General features: G+C 46.5%; 1 protein-coding gene across 1 annotated transcript in view; it reads left to right on the top strand.

Annotated features, from left to right (window-relative positions):
* YEATS2 (YEATS domain containing 2) overlaps positions 1–24,906 on the top strand; it is a 1,439,149-nt gene that overhangs the window by 1,209,530 nt on the left and 204,713 nt on the right. Inside the window, 1 exon segment of the mRNA XM_030217135.1 lies at positions 23,883–23,997. Coding sequence (XP_030072995.1) covers positions 23,883–23,997 — 115 coding nt within the window.

Genomic DNA, 24,906 nt, shown 5'->3' with positions numbered 1-24,906 from the left:
GAAGCCCAGATACTTCACTTCTGACTGACAGAGTTGGGCCTTCGAGCGTGAGACCTTATAGCCCGCATCCAAGAGTAACTCCAGCAATTCTCTGGTAGCCTCGAAACACTCTTCCTGGGTCACTGCTGCAATCAGGAGGTCATCTACAGTACATACTGGAGTAAAACTCGCCTGGAAGGCTCAGATTTAAAAGTCTTAAGGTCTTGTCCTAGGGCAGTCCCAAAAATGGTGGGGGAGTTCTTGAACCCCTGTGGCAGGCGGGTCCATGTATACTGAAGCTTCCGTCCTGTTACTGGGTTTTCCCATTGAAAGGCGAAAAGCAGTTGACTGGCGGGGGCCACCCGAATACAAAAGAAAGCATCTTTTAGGTCCAGTGTCGTGAAATGGGTAGCTCCAGAAGGTATCAATCCAAGCAGGACATATGGATTAGGCACTACAGGGTGTAATGAAATAGTGGATTTGTTGACCACTCGTAAGTCTTGGACTGGCCGGTAGTCCTCAGTCCCTGGCTTCTGGACTGGCAACAGTGGCGTATTCCATGGAGACTGGCAAGGTCGAATAATTCCATGGGATAACAGACGATTCAGATGTGCTTGAATCCCTTCCAGAGCCTTTCGGGGAATTGGGTATTGGCGAAGATGGATTGGCCGGGCACTTGGAAGTAAATCTACATGGACAGGAGGAATATTTCGGGCCAACCCTGGGGGATTATCTTCTGCCCATACCCCATTGACCTGGAAGCTATCGGCCAGGGGTAGGTCAACTTGGCCATGCGACTGATGCAGCCGCCATTCTTCTTCAAGGGGGCAGCAGAAACTCAATATTCCCTTAGGGCTGGATGTCGTTGGCCGAAAGGAGACCGAAGTCTGGCCATCAGAGTCGAAGGAAATTTGGGCCCTAAGCTTGGACAGCAGGTCCCAGCCTAACAAAGGGATTGGACAGTCTGGCATATACAGGAATTCATGAGTGACTGTGTGTGAGCCTAATTGGCATCTACGGGTCGTCAGGAAGGGCCTCCGGTCCTGCACCCCCGTGGCTCCCACCACTCGGACAGTTTTTCCAGACACAGGCGCTAATCGCTCCGTCACAACAGAGTGTTCAGCTCCTGTATCAATCATGAATGGAATTGAGCGGCTCCCTATGGTTAGCTTGACCATGGGTTCCTGGGAGCCCAGTTTGTAGTAACCCGGTCTGTCCTATTCATCCCATTCTTCCATCTCGGCTATCCCAATGATGTCAGATTCAGAAGGCTCATACCTTCCCTCTCGAACTCGGCCTCGGCTTCCTCGATCTCCTGGTCCCCTTCTCGGTCCCTGTCGCTTCTGGGGGCATTCATCTTTTCAGTGCCCTCTTTCCTTGCAGTAGGCGCACTGGTCCCTCTCCAATCGTGGTCTGGGATTCTCCCCTCGTGGCCGGGATTGATTGAAGGAATCTCGAGGCCGGGCTGGCGGTCCGGGGTCCCACTTCGGCTTCCCATTGGCTGGAGGTCGACCTCGGTTAAGGGTGGAATTAGTAATGGCTGCCGCCAAGAGGTCGGCCTTCTTCTGCATCTTCCGGTCAGCCTCTCGGCGCATCTCCTGATCCCTATTAACGAAAACCTTTGTTGCGATCTCAATTAGCTGGGTGGTATTCATCCCTGTGAATCCCTCCTGACGCTGCAGCTTCTTCCGGATATCTGGCATACTCTGGGCCACCAATGCACTATTCACCATTCTCTGGTTTTCTAGTGCCTCAGGGTCAAATGGGGTGTATGTTCTGTAGGCTTCAATTAGTCGCTCTAAAAAGGCCCCAGGGGATTCAGTTGCCCCTTGGAGAATTTCAGAGGCCTTTGCCAGATTAATGGGCCTCTTTACGCCTTTCTTCATACCTTCCAGCAAGTCCCGGCAATAGCCAGACAACAGTTCATAGTGCTGCCCGTTATTTGAATCCCAAGCTGGAGCTGCGCGAGGGAACCGAGCTCTAACCCATTCCTCTGGGTCCTGTGTCCCCTCGGGGACACGCGCTCGCGTGATGGCCTCAGCATTTTGTAAAATCTTCCGCCTCTCCTCAGTTGTGAAGAGGGTCAGGAGGAGCTGTTGACAATCAGTCCAAGTTGGGTTATGGGTGGCCATAATACTAGCCACTAGATCCACCACTGCCTGAGGCTTTTCAGTATAAGAGGGGTAATGCGTCTTCCAATTCAGGAGATCAGTGGTTGTGAAGGGTACATACTGGTAGGCCTGTGCCTGTATAACCTGACCCTGATTATTAGGATCCGGTCGAGTGGTGGTTACCTGACGGAGGGGCAGAGCTCTCGAGGAGGTGGGAATGCAACCTGAGGTAGAGCGAGGAGCTACCCCCTTATCATGCTCAAAGGTGATTGCAGCGGGTCTAACCCATTCAGGGGAGGTGTGTTGAACCCCTGAGGGATGGGGAGGGGTACTCATAGGCTGAGAGGTGATCACAGGTGATTCAGTCCATTGAAAGGGATGCTGGGCCCCTGATGAGTGCGGAGGGGTACTATAGGGAGAGGCTGGGCTGTCAGGAGTTGAGGAGTCAGGGAGTGGGGCCCAAAGCGGGTCATGGGAGGTTAACAGGGAAGGATGTGGCAGAGGAGGGTAGATGCTGGCTGAAAAGTCCAACCTAGGATGTGGCGGGGTTTGCACAGAAGGGGAGGAACTATCCGGAGAAGCCTATCCGGTCATCAGAGAGTATGGGTTTCTTGGACAGGGTAGGGGTGGAAGCCACCGATTGGGTGGTAGGCTTCCTGGGACTCTTTCCCTCCTCCAGTTTAGATTTTCTAATAATCTTTCTTTGAACGCGGCCCAGCATGAACTTTACCGGGGATCCCATATAAGTTTTTAACCAAGAGGGAGAGTCAGTGACAAGGCTGTCCCAGGAATCTATATAAGGGAGCTGTTCAAGATATCCTGGTTCTCCTACAACTATGCTGTAGACCTTCCGGATTACTTCAATATCTAAGCTGCCACCAGGGGGCCACCCCACTCCCATAGATGGCCACTCAACTTCACACAAAGTTCTTAGAGTACTTAAACTTAAAGTCTGTCCATAATCATTAATTAAAAATCCTTTCTTAAAATTCTTAAGCATACAATCTAGGGGAGTACCAGTTTGACTAGACGATGTCCCCCCCATAATGCTTACAGTTACAACACACAGAAAGGAAGGGAAATTTTTTGAAGTGTGGTAAGGGGTCCACACGTCCCGAGACACAAGGTAGACAAACAACAATCGCTTCCTTCCGTCGCTGGCCAGTTGAACTTGTGTTAACTAGAACCGCAGCTATAAGAAGTCCACACTCATTTAACATTCATGCATCACACACACTGTACAAAAAATCCCACCCAACAATTTCAGATTTTTCAGATACAGATAAGCTCTGACGGTTTCCCTGCTAGTCCCCACTAGACTAGAAGGTACTAAGGCCTTCGCTGAGAGTTGATCAGACTCCCCTTCCCTCAACTTTTGAGGGGCTGATTTACAGTTTCCTAGGATTACAATACAGAATACAAAATACATACCCGGTCAGTGTTCCTCAGTCAGTTGGGTGCCAGAAATTGATGCAGGGTTCGTATCCCACTTCTGACACCAGGAATTGATGCAGGAATTACCACTATTGTTAGCAGAATCTGTGGTACTTCAGGAGTCAAACACCACACACCAGAATAAGAGAGAAGTCTTCTTTATTTGCCAGCAAACAAAGTAGGACATCAGCGCTAGCACTCTCCTTCTCTTCAGCTCTCTGTGTCTTGTCTCTCTGTGTCCTGCGTCTCCTGTCTGTCTCTCTCTGTGTCTTGGCTCTCCTGTCTCTAACGTAAGCTGCTTCTGTTCTCATTTATATATGGTCCTAAACCCCTCTAGCCCCCCTTTCTCACCAGATGGTAAAGAATAGATTGATTACCCTGTCTTGAACTAATTATCTCTACACATTTACTCAAAATATCAGTTACATAGGTTTCAGATATTTCCTAAACTGACCTACGACCTGGGGCCTCTCAAACTAGACAATGTGGCACCTATCTCCTGCATTTTATTATTATTAAATTCTCAGATTCCCAGCTAACTTCATACTAACTGGGCTCTGGTATTCATTAAGGGGCCAAGGGGCCAGTCTTGCTTAATGGCACACAGACATGGTTTGTTATTACTTTCAGGAGACCAGTCCTACACTTAACTATAATCTATCAAGGAAGAGAGGTGACTTTTCCTGACCTCTTTCACCTAGCTAGGACTGCGGATAATTCAAACCAGATGATGACCTCTTAAACTGTAGGAAATCTCACTTGAAAGTCAGACATTGAATTGAAAAGATATTTTACATAGAGAAATAGAACTTATTAATTAAACAGAATAAAACATATTTTAAAATAAGCAGAAATCAGAATTCCTTATAAGACAAAATCTAAATTAGCAAGAATATTTAAACAGCATTTAGCCTAATCTTTTAAAACTGCCTGCTTGCTGATCCCCTCGAGACTGTCCAGTATGCCTTACTTAGAATGGCATCCAGATGTGGTTTATTTATTATGCCTATGAACTAGCATTAACAATCCATCACTCAAAAAGGGACAAAGAAAGTTTTATTTCTCACTGACCTTTCTAACCTCTAGTCTAGCAAAAGCTAGACTTTTGAGTAATTAAAACCAGATGGCATTCTACCACTTACAGGACTTGAACCAAAGTTAAACAGAATTAGCAAATTAATATGATTTCTCTGTCCAGGCTGCCTCATTACCACATACAATTTGATTACTCCAAGATATACCAACCTCTCTCTGTCCCCTCCCCACCAATCACCTGCATTTTATATTCCTTCACTCCCACATGCACAGCATTTTTGTCATTGTCCATGTCTAGCAATTTTCACACAGAGATTCCTGCTCTAGAATTACAAACTGACAAAATACTGCAGAAAAAGGCCAACTCACAAAAGGCAAATGACTGATTTGGACCCAAGTTAATTAGAGAAGCGAGAGCACCCAAGATCAACAAGCACAAGTACATACAGATTTCTTAAACGAAGTACCTATGTGCAGAGCTAGCTACAACAAAGAAAAAATGGCCGCTTTGTCTGTAGGCTGGCCTTATATAACCAACCCTCCCCTCTCTTAGTATTCACAGAACTTTAACATCACTTCCTTGGTTTCTAGCAACCATTGCTATTCACTTGGTTTATTACAGTAACTTTTGGATATGATTACATAATGTATCTATAGTAATATTTTGGTCATAGAGCACCTTAAAAAACTATTTGTAAACTTATAAGTGCATTGATAACTGCAGGTTCAAATTCAATATTATTTGTCATCCCACATACTGAATATGCTGATTGAATTCTAATGGCTTTATGGTTTTGTATGTATACATATTATCAGATAAGTCTTTTAAGTCCAAGTCTTGTAAGTACCTTTGCGTGATTTTTTTTTTCTTGCACCCAATTCAAAAAAATTATGCAAATATATAATGGCATGGTGTATGCACATTTTTGCCTCTGATGTGTTGATCAGAGGGTCTAGAAAGGCAGGGTATGAGAAGTTAAGGGGAGCATGCCACAAGAAATACAGACCTGCCAAGTCTCCTGGATTCAGCGAGACACTCCTGCTTTCGAGGGTCATCTACTGCACTCCCGCTGGAGAGCAGAGAACTCCTGCTCAGCAGTCTCCCCCTCCATTAGCAGCAGCAGATGTGTAATAAGATGTCTTCTCCTTCTGCCTAGGACCAGTCTCTTTCTAAGAGCTACAAAATCTCACAGCTCTCATTGCAGGACTGTGGCAGTAGGAGATTACATTTTATTGACATCTTCTGCTGCAAGAGGGGAAGGTGGCTTGTTGGTGCCTTAGCTGCGGAACTTTAGTAAGCCAGGAGGCAGGGCCAGTCTTAGGCAGAGGCGACCGAGGTGGCCGCATAGGGCCCCACGCTTAAGGGGGCCCTGCGCGGCGCGCCTCAACTCTCTGCCTCTCCCTCCGACCCCCGCTCGCTCGGACCGCATCATCATCAATCATGATCCCGCTCGCGCCGATTCGCTCCGTTGCCTCCCGCCACGCCACCGGTGCCCACACAGCGCCCCCCCCCCCGGTCCCGCTTAGCCCGCCATCAACTCCCGCCTCCCAGTCCCAGCAGGACAACAACAGTGCAGAACTTGCAGCGATGGCCCGGCCCCGACACACAGACAGACAGCTGCAGCACAGCAGCAGCAGGCACGAAGAACGGCTCACCCCAGCTTTTCCCTTCCGCCTTTCCGCGAATCCCGCTCAATGTCCCGCCTCCTTCTGATGGTATTTCCTGTTTCCGCGAGGGCGGGCAGGAGTCATTGAGCGGGAAGGGTAAAGGAGCTGGAGCGTGGTCGTCGGAGCCTCGAGGTGAGCCATCGATTCTGGGGGAGTCAAGTGCGACTAGAAAGTCTCAAGTGGAGCACCCACCACCGCTACCTGGAGCAAGTTTGCCCAGTGCCATTCGGGCAAGGAAGGTATGAATGATGATGCTACAGACATTTGGTTGAGAGACACAGACATCAAGTTCTTTCTGGAACCCTGCATGTGTGCTTTTAGCCAATAGGTGTGTTGCACAGTTGCTCTGACTCTTTCCCTGGGTAGGTGTTAAAGCTGCAACTACAGCTGCTCCAGCGCTGGTTAGAAGCTTAGCTCTGGAGTCAAACCCAGGTCTTCTACATAGCAGATTAACTGGGCATTTTCCATCTCACAGATAGGCTGCAGAGAATACCTTCTCCTGCTTTAGACTTAGCCTGGCCTCAGAATGACATCCTATAGTATATCTCCTATCAAACTGAGCTCTCTTTTTCATCAAGCACTGCCATTTCCTCCCCTCACCCTCCCTCAGACAGTTAGAACTTCGTGGGTGTGGCTTGGATCTCTTTCAGGGAGAGAAAACTAACAACTTATAGCAGCAGCTTCAGAGAGCATTTTCCATCTCACAGATAGGCTGCAGAGAATACCTTCTCCTGCTTTAGACTTAGCCTGGCCTCAGAATGACATCCTATAGTATATCTCCTATCAAACTGAGCTCTCTTTTTCATCAAGCACTGCCTTTTCCTCCCCTCACCCTCCCTCAGACAGTTTGAACTTCGTGGGTGTGGCTTGGATGTCTTTCAGGGAGAGAAAACTAACAATGACGTGGGAGGCGGGGGCCGATGACGGGGAGGCGGGGCCGATGACGTGGGAGGCGGGGCCGATGATGGGGAGGCGGGGCCGATGATGTCGGAGGCGGGGCCGGTGACGGCGGGGGCGGGGGTGATGACACGGGGGTGGGGGTGTCAGGGGCGGGGTTTGTGTTTGGGCGGGTTTTGGGCTGTTTTTTGGGCTGGAAAAAAAATTTCCACCTGGCAACCCTGGCAGGAGCTTCAGAGAGCATTTTCCATCTCACAGATAGGCTGCAGAGAATACCTTCTCCTGCTTTAGACTTAGCCTGGCCTCAGAATGACATCCTATAGTATATCTCCTATCAAACTGAGCTCTCTTTTTCATCAAGCACTGCCTTTTCCTCCCCTCACCCTCCCTCAGACAGTTTGAACTTCGTGGGTGTGGCTTGGATGTCTTTCAGGGAGAGAAAACTAACAACTTATAGCAGGAGCTTCAGAGAGCATTTTCCATCTCACAGATAGGCTGCAGAGAATACCTTCTCCTGCTTTAGACTTAGCCTGGCCTCAGAATGACATCCTATAGTATATCTCCTATCAAACTGAGCTCTCTTTTTCATCAAGCACTGCCATTTCCTCCCCTCACCCTCCCTCAGACAGTTTGAACTTCGTGGGTGTGGCTTGGATCTCTTTCAGGGAGAGAAAACTAACAACTTATAGCAGGAGCTTCAGAGAGCATTTTCCATCTCACCAGTGTTGCCAGGTGGGCGGTTTTACCGCCCAATTGGGCGGTTTTCCGCGACCCGCCGCGGGAAATTTTTGCCCGCGGCGGGTTGCGGTTTTTTGGGCTGGTTTTTGTGCTTCGGGCGTTTTTTTTAGGTGGCTTTTTCGGCGGGGCGGGGTTAGTGACGTTTTTGGGCGGGGGCGGGGCGGGGTTAGTGACGTTTTTGGGCGGGGTTAGTGACGTGGGAGGCGGGGTTAGTGACGTGGGAGGCGGGGTTAGTGACATGGGAGGCGGGGTTAGTGACGGGGAAGGCGGGGTTAGTGACGGGGAAGGCGGGGTTAGTGACGGGGAAGGCGGGGCCAATGACGGCGGGGGCGGGGGTGATGACGGCGGGGGTGATGACGCGGGGGCGGGGGTGTCAGGGGCGGGGTTTGAGTTTGGGCGGTTTTTGGGCTGGATTTTGGGCTCCTTTAGGCTGGAAAAATATTTTCCACCTGGCAACCCTGCATCTCACAGATAGGCTGCAGAGAATACCTTCTCCTCCTTTAGACTTAGTCCCGCCCACCCTACCCCTCTACCCACCCACCCCTAGAGTGACATGTCCCTATCAACCCACTCATTACTTTTACATCACCCATTTCTGTTCTTCTATCACCTTCTCCCACTACTCCAACCAGAGTTACACCTAATCACACTGACCACCCTTCAACATCTTCAGTCCTTCTGTGACTGTTCTCTTGTGCTTGACTGCTTAAATATTTTTAATTTAAATGCTTTACTTTTTGTCTATTAGATTGTAAGCTCTTTCAGCAGGGACTGTCTTTCTTCTGTGTTTGTACAGCGCTGCGTACACTTTGTAGCGCTCTAGAAATGTTAAATAATAGTAGTATAGTAGTAAACCTTTAATGCATAAAGGTTCTTTAAAATACCATAAATAAGACAGTGGTTATTATTTATTTATTTAATTATTAAAAATAAAACCAAACCAAGTTGTTGGTGGCAAGTTTCATAAGTCACAACACAACTAACAATCGAAAATGTTATTTCTGTTGAGGAGATGCATAAAATGTACAATATGTTTTTGCTTGTGTGATTGTAATAACTGCTTTGAGTTTTTGAGGAGGAAAGCAACAGTTTATTTCAAGGCAAAGTGCTGTGTGGTGTATGAGAATTGGAACTACTAATTGTAGTGGACTTGAACTGAATAATTTCTGGGGAGGGGAGGTTTCATGATAGCATTGTGCTTATTATTTCAATCAGTTTTTTTGTAGAAATTTAGCGTCACTTGTCTTTTTTTGAAATTTCATAAATAAAAAAATTTTCTATAAATGAAATAATCTTATCAATGGGGCGGAGCTAGGGCGGGGCTAGGATGGGGCCCCACCAAATTGGTCTGCATAGGGCCCCACACTTGCTAAGACCGGCCCTGCCAGGACGTGGAGTCGGTGGGGCTAGGTGGAGTGAGAGAGACTGTGAGCATGACTGAAAATTTTCCTGTAAATCTTCCTCTCAAAAATTGAGCCCCCTGGCAGCTCTGGAAGTAGTAAAGTGCTGGATTGTGCAGAATAATGTTGTTTCTGCACATATAAGCATTTCAGCACATGTGCAGATCATACTGAGCAGTTGTGTGCAATTAGCTCATACCCATATGCTCATTCATGCAGTGCTCTTCCTTGTTTAGTGCAACTTTTTGTATACAACTTATTTGCACACCATTAGGTTACTACATTGGGGAGCAAAGTTTTTACATTATGTTTGTGTTAGGAAACCGTGCACTCGGCTTTAGCGTACAGCTCTAACACAAGATAATAGTATTGGCCCCTAAGTTTGTACCTAAGGCATGGAAGGTTAACCAACTTGCCTGAGATCACAAAATGTAGCAATAAGATATGAATCTGGTTTCCCTGGTTCTCAGCTCACTTCTCTAACTTTTAGGCTACTCCTCCACTCCAGGTACGTTATCTAACCAAAATAACGTGGTTTAAAAAATGCAAAAGTACACATGAATGGTCTTATGGAAGTGGACTAACCTGAGGTGGTTGGTCCAGTTGTTCATGCGGCCAATGGGGATAACCCGTTCAATCTGCAAAATTAATTGGCTTTTAGCTTAGTCCACTTGTACATAAGTAAATATTGATGTTTAATGCACTAGATACAAAAAGCAGCAAATCGGCAAAATTGAAGGTTAGGTCATTAGTCTGTAAGAGCATCCACCTATTATTTCAATCTGCAACTGGGAATATCTTAATAATGAGTAAATGTTTACAACATGCTTGTTTTTACCTGCCCACATAGAGGGTAACTCTATAACAGGCTAAAAGTAAAATTGAAGAAAACTTGCCGCAGAGCAGTGGCGTAGCCAAGGGTGGGCCTAGGCCCACCCACTTTGGACTCAGGCCCACCCAGTAGCAGCACATGTATGATGTGGTTGGCAGGGATTCCGAAGCCCCACTAGCTGAAAACTCCCAACAACTGTCCCTCCTGCATACCTTGTAAATAGCAGATCTTCACCTGCAGCAAGCAGCGACTGATACATACTGCTCACACCGGCCCCATAGCCTTCCCTCTGACGTATTCCCACCTATGCGGAAACAGGAAGTTGCAGCAGTGGGAAGGCTGTAGGGCTAACATGACCAGTGTGTATTAGTTGCTTCTCACTGCCAGTGAAAATCTGCTATTTAAAAGGTATGCGGGAGAGGGGGGATGTTTGAGACCATATGGCACGTAGGCAAGAGAAGGAGAGACCAAATCACCTGTAGGACTGGGTGGGGTTCTTCTGCCCACCCATCTTGGGCCCAGGCCCACCCAAAATTGGGTGTCTGGCTACGCCCCTGCCGCAGAGGCAAAAACTCACAGTAACAACTTTTCAGGTACATCAGTATCCATATTTTGTAAGATGCTTTGCCAAAGGTTTACCACTCCTCTGCAGTGCCAAAATTGGTGGCCAAGAGTCGCATTAAGCCAGTGACACTTAGGCTGCAGCAGTATGCGTGATTGTAGTTTTAAATGCTCGAGATGGAGAAATATGCAGCCAGAAAGCAAATTTGTATAGCAACTCTTGCAAAGATTCAGCCTTATACCATTTATATATCCCTTGGATAAAGGCCTATAAATGTTGTTTGGGAAGGGCACACTGGAGATCTTCCTCCTAACGAGCTGCCAGCCTCGTGTAATCCAGATCATGGGTTATATCTTTGAAATATTGGTGATGTAATGCTAGAGGAACTGCTAACTGGGCACCTAACATGTAAGCCTCTGTCAATGTGTCTTGGACGTCTTCAGTCAAATCTGTCCATTCTAGAAACATGACGGCAGATAAAGGCCAAATGGCCAATCCAGTCTACCCATTCTCTATAACCCCTAACTCTTGCTTTTCCTAAGCGATCCCACATGCTTATCCCATGCCTTCTTAAATTCAGATACAGTCCACAACCTCCACCGGGAGGCCATTCCACGCTTCCACCAACCTTTCTGTGAAATAATACTTATTTAGATTACTCCTAAGCCTGTTCCCTCTAAACTTCATCATATGCCGCCTCGTTCCAGAGTTTTCCTTCAGTTGAAAAAGGCTCACTTCCTGTACATTAATGCCCTTGAGATATTTAAACGTGTCTATTATATCTCCTCTCTTCCAGAGTATACATGTTGAGGTTCATAAGCCTGTCCCTATATTTTTTGTGTTCAAGATCGCATACTAATTTTGTAGCCACCCTCTGGACCGACTCCATCCTGTTTATATCTTTCCGTAGGTGCGGTCTCCAGAACGGCACACAGTACTCTAAATGGGGCCTCACCAGAGACATACAAGGGCACTATCGCCTCCTTTTTCCTGCTGGTCATCCCTCTCTTTATGCACCCAAGCATCCTTGGAGTAGCCTAGTGGTTAGTGCAGTGGACTTTGATCCTGGGGAACTGAGTTCAATTCCCACTGCAGCTCCTTGTGACTCTGGACAAGTCACATAACCCTCCATTGCCCCTGGTACAAAATAAGTACCTGAATATATGTAAACCGCTTTGAATGTAGTTGGAAAACCCTCAGAAAGGCGGTATATCAAGTCTCATTTCCCTTTTCCCCCTTTCCCTTTCTGGATTTGACCGTCGCTTTTTCTACCTGGTTGGAAGCTTTAAGGTCATCAGATACAATCACCCCCAAATCCTCCTCTTCTTTCGTACACAGAAGCACGTCACCCCCTATATTGTACCGTTCCCTCAGATTCTTGTGACCCAAGTAAATGACCCTGCATTTTTTAGTATTAAATCTTAGTTGCCAAATATCAGACCATTCCTTCAGCTTCACTAGGTCCTTCCTCATGTCGTTCACACCCCCCAGGGTTTCCACTCTGTTGCAGAGTTTGGTATCATCCGCAAACACAGAAACCTTACCAGACAGCCCTTCTGCAATATTGCTCACAAAGACGTTAAAAAGAGCTGGCCGAAGGACTGATCCCTGCGGTACTCCACGGATAACATGCCTTTCTTCAGAGCAAGCTCCATTTACCACTACCCTCTGTCTCCTTCCATTTAACCAATTTTTAACCCAGTCAGTTACTCTAGGTCCCATACCGAGGGCACTCAATTTATTTGTCAGTCGCCTCTGCGGAACCGTGTCAAAGCCTTTGCTGAAATCTACCACATCTAACGCCCCTCCCATGTCCAACTGTTTGGTCACCCAGTTGAAGAAGTCAGTCAGATTCGTCTGACATGACCTTCCACTAGTGGAAGCCATACTGCCTCAGGTCCTGCATTTCATTCAATTCGAGAAACATCACAATTCTCCACTTTAGTAGCGTTTCCATTAGTTTACTCACTGCCGAGGTCAGACTGGCAGGTCTGTAATTCCCAACCTCCTCCTTACTTCCACTCTTGTGCAAAGGAACCACATTCACCTTTTTCCATTCCTCCGGGACCACTCCAGTCTCTAAGGAAGCATTGAAGAGGGTCAGCGGAGCCACCAGAACTTCTCTGAGTTCCTTGAGCACCCTCGGGTGCATCCCATCAGGCCCCATCACTGTGTCTACTTTTAGATTAGCTAACTCCTCACGAACACAGTCCTCTGTGGACGGGTCTTTGTCTACCTAACATACTTCCATCCCCTTTAGCATTTGTTTTCTGCAGTCCTACCCCCGGCCTTTCATCTGTGAACACAGAGCAGAAATAATTGCTAAGCAGTTCAGTTTTATCTCTCCACATATTTCTGTCCCTCAGCTTTGAGCTTCACAATGCTATTATGGAACTTCCTCCTGTCATTTACATATCTGAAAAAGGTCTTATCCCCTAATTTTACCGTATTAGCTATCTTTTCTTCCATTTGCCTCTTCGCTTGCCTGACAGCTTTTCCAGCTTCTCTTTGCTTATCCAGGTATTCTCGCCTGTCTTCATCTTTTCAAGTCATCTTATAATGTGTGAAGGCTAACCTCCTTTCCCTTATCTTTTCATCTACTATGTTCGAGAACCAGAGTGGCCTTCTTTTCCTCTTACTTTTATGTAATTTTCTAGAATAAAGCATAGGCGGTCGGTGGCCCAACTGTTTGGGGAGGCTAAAGGGGGCAGAGTTAGGGGTGGTGCCAGGGGTGGGGCTTATATCCATAATTGTCTGACAACACACAGGAAAAAAAATAAGTAAAAGTAAAATAGTCACAATTAATACCTTTTATTAAATTTAGATATTAGATATGTATCATATGTCAAAGAATAAAGTGGTTGTTCAAAACACATATTAACCAATGCATACTATTCAAACATGTTATCAATTATTAAACACTGCTATTTCCTTTCATTGAAAATCCCAAAATGAAATGGTCACATTAGTGAACTAACATTATGCATGAAAAGGCAGCACAGTAAATATTACACTGGGCAGACCCTAATACAACAGTATACCACCATACAGTAAACACAGACCATCAACAATATTTTTTATTTATTTTATTTATTACATTTTTATCCCACATTTCCCCGCATAGCAGTAGGCTCAATGTGGCTTACAATATGAAACAATATTTCAATATGAAATATTTCAATATGAAACAAGGGATCATAATATCACAATTCCTCATGTACAGCCACAAAACAACCTGTTAGGGTGGATAGTGTTCACAATGAGCTCCTTCTATTAACAACTAGATAGAGATAAGAGTTTTCAATTTTGATACAGTATAAGTCATCACAAGAACAAAATACAAGAAAACCAATGGACTACAGTAGGGGCTTATAGCCCATTTAGTTATGTTTAAACAAAGGAGATCTGCATGAAATAAAATATTTATTTTTATTTTAACTTATAAAACCTCTCTCTCTCTCTCTCTCTCTGCCCCAAACCAGTATTGCCCCACTGTCTTGCCCCTCACCACCATCCAACATTGCCCCTATGCAGTGGTGTGCTGGTAAATGTTTAACAACAGGCTCTCTCCCCGGTCCCCCTCTGTGCCCCCCCCCAAATTGCAGAGCTGGCTATAGCCGGGGAGAGAGCCTGGGGGGGGGGGGCAATGCATTACTCCAGGAAAAAAAATTAAATGATCCCAGGTTCCAATCTAATTCATGTTTAATGTGCGATAAAATGCCATAAATAAGTAAATAAATATAAACTTTTAATGTTGAGCACCTGATTCTCAAAGTGAACATATTCCAAACACTATAATGAAAATAAAATTATTTTTTCTACCTTTGTTGTCTGGTGACTTTGTTTTTCTGATCATGCTGGCCCAGTATCCGATTCTGCTGCTATCTGTCCTCTTCCAGGGCTTCCTTTCCATTTATTTCTTTCCTTTCCTCCTTTCTTCTTAATTTCTGGTCCTCCGCAGACTTGACTGTCCAGTGGATCCAGCTTCTACCTATTTTCTTCATCCATGTGCAGTTTTTCTCCTCTTCCTTTTCCCTCATCTCATCTCCTTCCTCACTCCTCTCTCCCCTCCATCCATGTCCAGCATTTCTTCTTTCTCCCCTGCCCTCCCCTCCCATCCACCCATGTCCAGCGACCCTCCTCTCCCCCGCCCTGCACTCCTCCCATGCCCAGTGACCCTCTCCCCCGCCCTGCCTTCCATCTACCCATGCCCAGCGACCCTCCTCTCCCCGCCCTGCCCTCCATCCACCCAAATCCAGCAACCCTCCTCTCCCCCGCCCTCCATCCACCTATGTCCAGTGACCCTCCTCTTCCCTGCCCCGCCCTCCATCCACCCATGTCCAGCGACCCTGCCCCCCCATCCACCCATGCCCAGCGACTCCCTTCTCTCCCCTGCTCCCCCTCCAGCCACCCATGTCTAGCAACTCCCTTCTCTCCCCTGCCCCCCTCCAGCCACCCATTCCCAGTGACTCTCCTCTCTCCCCTGCCACCCTCCTCCTCCAGCCACCCACCCACCCATGTCCAGCGACTCCCTTCTCCCCTGCCCCCCTCCAGCCACCCAGGTTGTCCAGCGGATTCTTCGGGGCAGGCAGGAAAGATCCCCAGTCTTTCCTGCCTGCTGTCGGCGCTGACTCTCCCCGCTGCTGGATCGCTGTTCAAAATGGCCGCCGAGACTTACAAGGGCGGCCTCCAAGACTTCAGCAGAAGTCTTGGCGGCCATTTTTAAAGAGCGATCCGGCAGCGGGGGAGGGTCAGCGCCGGCAGCGGGCAGGCAAGACGGCCTGCCCCTAAGAATTAGCTGGACAGGGGAGGGTCGGCTCACCAGCAGGGAGAGGAAAGTACAATTTTGTTGTTCCTGCCCTGCTGAATTAGAGGAGAAGGCAGGGAAAGTAGGTCACAGTTGAGCTGGGGAGGCTTAGCCTCCCCAAGCCTCTTACACAGGGCGCCTATGACATAAAGGTTAGTTGCCTTTTAATATAGCTTATTTCAGTTTTGTCCATTGCTGTTCTACTTCCTTCAGCTGTTCCCATCCTACTAACTCTTCCTTGAGAAATTCTTCCATCTTGGCAAAGTTAGTTCTTTTGAAATCCAGGACCTTCAAACTCGAATGAGCCCTCTCCCCTGTTTTAATATTGAACCACACCATTCGGTGATCACTAGATGCCAAATGGTCTCCCACTTTGACATCAGAGACATTCTCTCCATTTGCAGGAACCAAGTCCAGAATAGCTCCATCCCGTGTCGGTTACGTTATCCACTGCTGAAACAATTCTTCCTGTAGGGAATCCGAGATGTCTTTGCTTCTAGACGACCCCGCAGCAGGGACGCCCCATCAACATCCGGCATATTGAAGTCACCTATCAGTAGTACTTCCCCTTTCCTAGCTATCTTGTGGAGGTCTTCAATTAAGTCTCTGTCCATTTCCTCCGACTGTGAGGGTGACCTGTATATTACTCCGATATAGATACATTTTCCTTTCCCTCTTTCCAGTTTAACCCACAGCACTTCTTTCATATCCCACGTGTCCTGTAGTTCTGTTACTTTAATATCATTCTTAGCATATAATGCCACTCCTGTACCCTTTTTTCCTACTCTGTCCTTCCTGAATAGATTATAGCCAGGTATATCAAAATCCCAGTCATGGTTCACCTTGAAACATTTCTCCGTGACTGCCACTAAATCCAAGTCTGCTTCCATCATTGTAGCCTCTAGATCTAAAACTTTGTTTCCCATACTACGGGCATTGATATACAAGGCTCTTCAGTTGTTACTCTTCTTTTCTTCTTCTGTAGGGGCACTTGATGTCCTACCTTCCTTGGGGTTATTAATGGCTTTGTGGCCTTTTTTTACCCATCCCCATCAATTTTAGTACTAAAGTCCTCTTTAGTACTTTAGCCAGTCTGTTGCTGAAGACACTCTGTCCCTTCCTTGATAGATGGACACCATCACTGCTCAGTAGCGCTTGGAAAATCATCTCATGGTCTAGGAAGCCAAAGCACTCTTGTCATCACCATCCACGCAGCCACACATTTATCTCCAGGATGCAAGCTTCTCTCATTCAGCCTTTACCTTCGATGAGAACACCGCCTGTGCACCTAGGTGCTTCACCCTCTGACCCAAAGCCATTAAGTTTCGTATGATATGTTCAGTAGGATACTTAGCAGTTTCATTTGTGCTAACATGGATGAGTAGCATAGGAGAGTGGTCAGTAGGCTTGATGAGTCTAGGCAGTCTTTCCACAACATCACGAATCTTGGCACCAGGCAGACAGCACACCTCCCTGGACAACATTTCTGGTTGGCAGATGAACGCTTCATTACCTCTTAGAAGAGAATCTCTAACCACCGCTACCTTTTGTTTCTTTTTGTCCACTTGTCCAGCGGTGTTGGCAGAAGAGACATGAATATTCACTGTGGATATCCTGAAAACCTGAGTGACTGGGGTGCCTCCAGGATCAGGTTTGGGAACCACTGGTCTAAGCTAAGGTAGGAAAAATAAGAGTTTGGAGGCAAGTGATATTCTTGGCTTAATTCTGCAAAAGGCTTCAAATGGCCCTCTGAGTCAAGCCCCTGCAGCAAATATTGCAATCCTTTTTTCGCCCATTGCTGAAATATACTCTGTCCCGGACCTGGTGGAAAAGCAGGATTATTGCATATTGACAAATATGGAGTCAGTGATACAAAAAAAACGGTGATGGCACACCCAGCACCACACTTCTCTGGAGGCTTTAAACAGAGGGTTATGAGAAAAAGTATGAGAAGGTAATTTAGTTCTTGTATGCAGGATATGACTAAAATGAATACCTGATAACAATGTTGTTTCCACTCCAGTTACAGAAAAATCACCTTTGTCTCTGTACCAGTCGTTTATATGACGCATCCCGCTGGCTATTGTTAAGTATCGAATATTAATGACTCATTCCATCATGTGTCTTTGGCGTGTGTACTAATTGCAAAGACAGATGGGTTCTCTTCCCTCTCCAAATAATTTTTTGTAATAGCTGACCCAGTTTACGCTCATCTTGTCTTTTTAGGCATAAGGGGAGCATTTGTAAGGTATATAGCCACTTTGGGACCAGTAGCATATTAGCTAGATATTCGTCCCCAGGCGGTTAAAGGATATGCTCCCCACGTCTGCAATTTCATTTTTGCAAGTTGAAACAAGGGTAGAATATTACTCGTGTATAATGTGCATAAATCACAAGGTATTTACACCCTTAGATATCTGAGGGCTTCCGTGCCAAAACACGGCCGTGTCGGGTCGTTTTAAGCTATTTATATTAAAGACTTCCTGATATCCGAGGTGTCCTCACTTTTTTGTCCATTGCTTTGTTTACGTGAGGGTTCTCCTCCTCCTTTTTTGTTTTCCTATTGCCAGGTCCTGCAGCCTGGCCTGGTCTTCATTCCACTTTTCTCTTTGTCCTTACAACTGGTCCTTAGCCTCTATCAGTTGTTGAGGGAGGGTCTTCTTTTTCTCCCTTATTTGACATGCATACTCAGAGGCTTGCTGCAATTCATCTGACAGCATTTTGATATAGCGGTCTGCCTCCTGCAACTCACTAGCTAGAGCCTGAGTTGGTCCTGAACCTCTACCGAGTGATCCTCAAGGGGTTCTTTCTCTTCCCCTGGCTAAGACACCATGGCAGACAGTCAGTCAGGGTCTTCAGTCACTCCTAGACAGTGGTTGACTTATTTCTACCTCTTGAGCTGCACGTGAGACAGGCACTTAACTTCTACCTGTTGTGCATGACCGGTCCCCTTTTTCTTCTTGGGGCTTCTGGGCTTGGGTTGCAACTCACTCCTTTACCCAGGCATCACTTTCACTTGCTGCCCACCCACTTGTCTGGCTTCTAGCTTCCTGCCTTTGTCAGGTAACTTAACCTCCTTGAAGCCCTTTGACTTTTGGCTGGTCACTTAACTTGCTTTCCCTTGGAGACTCCTTTATCTTCCTTCCTGTTGGTGCCTTTTTGGCTACTCCAGTACACTGCCTGCCAGTCACCACTTGTGACCGTTTCATGGCCCTCTTTTTGGCCTTTTCTTGTTCATCAGCAGTGCCCCACTCCCAGGGCCAGTAGTCCTCTGAATTTACAGGGCATTGCTGCAGGGCTAACCAGGTTTCGTGCCACTCCTGGTCCCAAATGCCCATCCTGGAGTCTTACTTCTTCAATCCTTAATGCACACTCACTGGTCTCCCACCAGTATATGCTGGAGTGCTGGCTTGCAACAACTACTCCACGCCAGGATTTCCAACTGTTCCAGTTGCAGCTTACAATGCAGCAACTTCTATCTTCAGCCCACAGCTTGTAGTCTCTTACTCCCTCTGATCTGCTGTGTATTCAGGAACTGGCCTTGTGTCAGGATACCTAGCTCCAGTTCTGCCTGTAACTTCCATTCCAAACCAAGGCCTAGATGCACTAAAACCCCCGCAAAAAGCTCTTACCTTACTGATCCTTGTTGCTGCAAACTGATTCTGAGAAAGCTGGGCATGCATGAAGGAAATCGCATGCAAATGAGCTGCTCGCTGTTAGCTCATTTGAATGCGATTTACTTCATTGAGGGGGAAGCCAGTCGGTCAGCTGAGTATGTGCAGATCAGCCAGTCGCTAAGCACAGCTGATCTGCGCATGCTCAGAGCGGGTTTCATACACACACAGAAGCTGTGTGTATATAAGCCGTGTGAAACTTTTTTTTTTCTTAAAAACTTTTCTGAAAACTGCCGAGCAGCATACAGCATTGGGGAACTGTTGTGCTGCAAACAGACGAGGCAGGAAATCACTCCTCCAGTTGCTATGAGAAGTGCCTGCTGCCTGCCAATCACAGCGAGTTTAGCTGACACCAGAGAAGCTAAACGCGCTGTGATTGGCTGCTGGAACATGAGGAGGCGGAACAAGCAGGAGAGCTCCGGGGATGGAGTGGGAGATTTGTAGCTGAGCCGTGCAAAACTTCTTTTTTTTTTAACTGCTGTGTTTGAGGTGCAGCAAACTTCCATTAGGGGGAGAGAGCAGTGGTGATTAAACAGAAATGCTTGCTACAGACAGATGGAAGGCACTCTTTACCAGGCATTTTTATCCCTCCGGGCTCCAAACACTTCACTGCCTTCCCTGCTCTGTCGCGTCTCCTCTCTCCCAGGGTCCTTCTCCTGCTGGAGTGGCAAAGGTGGCTGTGGAATACTTCCAGCAATGAAGAACTGTCAGGACCGACAGCCCCCAGACCTCACTTTAAGATTTCAGCACTGAAGGTAGGGTTTGCTTCTGTGCATCTGGTCGGAAAACGGCTGTGCATTGCCTTGCTAGCACAATTGTATAGTAATTAGCTCATTATAATAGCTTTGCATTCTGTTTTCGTTAACTACTACCATGATAGGAAAATAGCTCGGAGAGCCCTTTTCTGCATGCCGTGTGCTTGCTAAACTGGCTAGAAATAGTTTAAAAACCACATTGCTGGCTCATTAGGTTTAGTGCATCTGGCCCCAAGTTCCTAAACTACTCCAGCTGCAGCTTCTCTGGCAGCAGTTCAGCTTTCAATACTTTACTCTGTGTACAGCTTGTAACTTTATTCTTCTGCTCTGCTATATCCCAGAACCAGCTTCTCAATAGCAGCTGCAGTCCTAGAATCTGGATTGGCTTTTCCTCACTGCTCCATCACCAACTTCACTTTCACTTTCTCAGGGAAGCTTTCTTCATTCAGACCAGCTTCTCTCACTCATGTACTGCTTTTCATGAGGTGTATTTAGCAGCTTAATCAAACCTGCACTTGTCAGAACCCTTCCTTTGTATCTCTCTCTCTCTCTCTCTCTCTCAAGCCACAATAGTCTTCCACTGCTCTTCCTTCAACCTTGCCACTCTCCTGGCTATGAGTGGCTTGTATAGCAACCACAAACACACTCTGCTGTACTTCTCTAACTCCTCCATGCCAGGTTTTCTTTGTTGCTGCAGAGCGCACTCAGCACTGCACACTTTCTGAACCCCAGAGAGAGAGAGAGGGGAAAAAAACTCTGCTTGTCCAGCGGTTACTAGCTTTTGTGTTTTCCCTCTCTAAGGCGGAGTTAATCTCCTTAGCCTTTTGTATAAAACTCTCCCCACAAAATGTACTGAGGCCCCCCAGCCCTGGAGATCAGTGGGTTGTCTCTTCTGCAAAGGCTGAAAGATCCCCAAACTGCACCATATGTGATTGTGTGAGCTGAGTTGGTGCTGGAGGCCTTCTCTAAATATAGCCAGGCAAAGTAGAAATGAACAAAAGCTCCTTTATTAACTAAGCACTGAATCCTGTTACTGCACAGGTACAGCAAAGTAACGAATAAAGTCTCAGGTTCAAAGGCAACAGGCTTGTAGCTGACAGCCTTAAGTCCACAGTACACATACCCAGCTACTTACAGGGTTTCATAACACAGGTCTGCCTCCAGCCAGACCCTCACAACAGCATTCTTGTAAATCTCAAAGGTTAGCCTACCTTAGTCAGATTCTGGTGGCTTACACACAAGCAGGGGAGACCTGTATTCTAGGGCAGCATCTGTCCTCCCAGGGTAGGGTTACCATATGGCTCCAGACAGGGCCGCTGAGAGACTGGGCCGGGCCCGGGGCAAGGACGCCCCCGAGGCCCCACCCCTGCTGCCCTCAGCGCCCCAAAGTCGCTGCCGCCACACCCCCCGAGGTCGCCACCGCCACTCCCTCCTCCACCCCCTGAAGTCGCCACCGCTCCCCCCCCCCCCGAGATCGCCACAGCCACTGCACCCCCCTCCACCCCTCCAAGGTCGTCGCTGCCGCTCCCCCCTCCACCTCCACCCCCCAAGGTCGCCGTCGCTCCCTCCGTCCGGGCTGGGCCCCCTGCATTGAAATCACAGTCTCACCTCCGTGAAAGCAGTGCTGCAGGCAGCAGAACGCCTCCCTTTGGCCCTCCTTCCCTCCTTGTGTCTCGCCCTCGCGGAAGTTATGTCAGACGAGGGCGGGACACAGGGAGGGAAGGAGGGCTGAAGGGAGGCATTCTGCTGCCTGTAGCGCTGCTTTCACGGAGGTGAGACTGCGATTTCAATGCAGGGGGCAGACGGTCGACGACGGAGGGCGGGTGGGACTGCAGCGCCGGGCCCCCCTTGGAGGCCCAGGGAATTTCCCCCCCCCCCCCCCCCCCCCCCCCGCCCTCTCCTCTCGGTGGCTATGGCTGCAGAAAAAGGAGGACACATTGATCCAGTCCATGTTTTGCTTCCATTGAAAGTGTTTGTGCTTTTCTTGCCGCCTCCAGAGTCTCTAATCACGGCTGGGCACTACTCACACAAATGCAATCCCCTCGACCGATACCTTAAAAGAACCAGACAACTGGTAGCACTATTTAGACTGCAACAAAGACAAAAAGAGACCAAGGAAGCGCTTCCTGGGGTTAACACAGGTTTATTTAATTATCCAGAGATTAGGATAAAAAAATAAGAAAATATTCAAGTATAGTCTAGTATAGAAAAGAGGAGAAAAAACATGAAAGGACAATGGAAATGATCAGGTCAGGCTCTCCATCCCCTGGCATGGGGCAGAGTGCACTAGACACTGACCAACCTCTTATCTGACAAAGACATAATATATAGAACTTTCTTTCCCTTACAGTACAAAAGAGCAAGAGAGAGGGGAGGGCTTCCCTCACCTCCTCAATTAGTATCCCACAGTCAGTCAGGATCTCCCGTCAATAAAGAAATACATAGCATCTGTTTTGAGGAAAACATTTGGTCTGTTTGTCCATCTTTACAGCTTTTCTTACACAAGGATATATTTCTCAGAACCTATGATCTTTTATCTTAGTATTTCCCCTTATTCTAAAACAAGAGACAAAAGTAAACTTACTGCAGCCTTACTTCCAAGGGGCATGGGAAAAGAATTCTGTCACCTGAATTTCACTGAGACCGGTCACACTTAATGGGTGAGATTGGGGGCAATTCAGATTTACAATTCACCTGGCTTGGCAAGAGGGGGGAGGTAAAGTGTAATTGCTATTCCAGCAAGCTCTGTTTCTCATGATTTGGAAGCCTTCATTCCTCTCTGTCCAATATGAGAAAATTAATTCTGTATATTAAATATTTGGAGGCCTTCCAACTCTATATTAAATATTTGGAGGCCTTCCACCTCCTACAACAATCCTACAACAAAAGCAATGGAAGTAAAATCCAGACTGGCTCAGTCTGTCCTTTTTCTGGAGCCATATGATAACCCTATGATCCAGGGTCTCTCTTTTCTGATCTGCCCAAGGGCTTTTACTTTCTGCTCACTGTTGAGCCCTGCCCTTCTGGCCAGGCAGCCTAAAATACTACTACTACTAATCATTTCTATATCACTACTAGATGTACTCAGCGCTGTACACTTTATATTCAGGTACTTTCTCTGTCCCTAGAGGGCTCACAATCTATGTTTTTGTACCTGGGGCAATGGAGAGTTAAGTGACTTGCCCAGTAGGAGGGGCTGCAGTGGGAATCGAATCTAGTTCCCCAAGTTCTCAGGTCAGTGCACTAACCACTAGGCTACTGCTGCTGTGAGGTTGAACTGTAAGCTCAGTGGAAGAGTGTTTCTAGGGACACCTACTACTGTGCCACTCATTCCCTCACATTCACCCACCTCCCATAAAAATGGTCTCTTCCAAATAATAGCTTTACACGAAACTGAGGTGGCCCAACACAATGACACTGATGCAGGAAATCCCACAAATGCATGGTGCATTGCTCTAGAAAGCTCTTAGAGCCTTTTTTATGTTTTTGCAGTCCAGATTTAGTCAAATGACAATCACCCATATGGGAGGGCTTGATATTCTGATATCCTCGGAGAACACCTGTTAAAGGTAAACAACTTTGCTTTCTCACTGTGTCAGAGACTTAGGTCAGTGGCTTGAAGTTCTTTCTAAAATAGAAACAGAAGATGTTCATCACTGACCATCATGATGTTTGCTGTAAATATCTGGGACAAATGCATAATAACTCAAGAGGTGAGATATCTGCTAAAATGCTACCCAGATCAATGTCTCCAGTAGATCAGGGTCCTTGTCTTCCTTGGCAGTGTGGAAAAATACAGCTCATAGAAAGTGTTGAAAGCTTGATGTGAGGATCATGGCGTCACACCGACAGTTGATATTTAGGCTGCACTTTTAAATTGTGTTAAGAATGTGCTGAAAACACCACCATTAAAGGACATAAATTATTTTCTTGGTCATTTGTGAAGTATCCAGTTCATTACATGTAATGTCTTGTCACTTTACTTTCTAGTGAAGTCTGAGCCGGATTCAACTGGACAAAACTATGGCTCCTTGGTTCTTGATGTTAAGAAAGCTCCAATAAAATCTGAAGAAGCCTGCAAAGAAACAGGAAATTTTTCTATCAAGTAATCAGTTTTTTAAGTCATTTTCAAATAGATGTGCTAAGGATTGATTTTCAAAAAGTACAATTTGACTTTTTAGCTTTTTGTTCCATGCCACATATCTGATAGTAAAAATATGTTGAGAATATTGTATAATATTGCAGCTTAATGTCCCTCCATCTTCAAAACGTAATCATTCTGGTAAAATTACACATTATCAGAAAAAGTTGTCTTTTAACTTTGCTTCAGGGGTATTCTGTTGGAAAATATCCACAAACCAAGTCAACAACTTCAAAATGTTTTTTTTTTCTATCTGTTGCTTCTATTCAATTAGAGTATATCTGTTAAGGGTGATGAGAAAAAAAAGCAGAAATAATACATATTTTTGTCCAATATGTTCCAAAAATGAGATTCTAAAACTACTACTGAGTGTTGATAGGAGCGCATATTTAGGATTTATTAGGATTTACTTACTGCCTTTATGAAAAAATTCACCTAAGCAGTGTATGAACATAGGCAAAGACAATTACAGCAGTAGAAATATTAAAATAACAGTACATAGTATGTTACTTAAAATGTTGACAGTATACAATAAAACACTTTCGTAGACGGCATATAGTGCAATTGAAGGTGGAACACATAGATAAGATACAGTAAGGAATTAGAAAATAAGGGGACTAATTTAAAGAAAGTTGCATGTGAAGTCAGAAGGGTCCATAAATATAATCTCAGCTAGGGTACGAGTAGGCAGTGCTTTTTTGTGCCGGTACACGCCGGTACAGTGTACCAGCACCTTTTTTCACTAGGGCCAGCTCACCTGCCCGCCCTTAGCTCCCTGACAGCCCTGCTTTCTGTTCCTGCTGCCCCGTGACACGTTTAAATCTTTTATTTTTTTTTACCTGAAGTCGCAGCGCCAGCGGTGTTAGTGAAAGC

This window comes from Microcaecilia unicolor, chromosome 10 (assembly GCF_901765095.1).
Source record: "Microcaecilia unicolor chromosome 10, aMicUni1.1, whole genome shotgun sequence".
NCBI classification, from domain to species: domain Eukaryota; kingdom Metazoa; phylum Chordata; class Amphibia; order Gymnophiona; family Siphonopidae; genus Microcaecilia; species Microcaecilia unicolor.
This window is presented reverse-complemented; position numbering and strand designations above follow the sequence as displayed.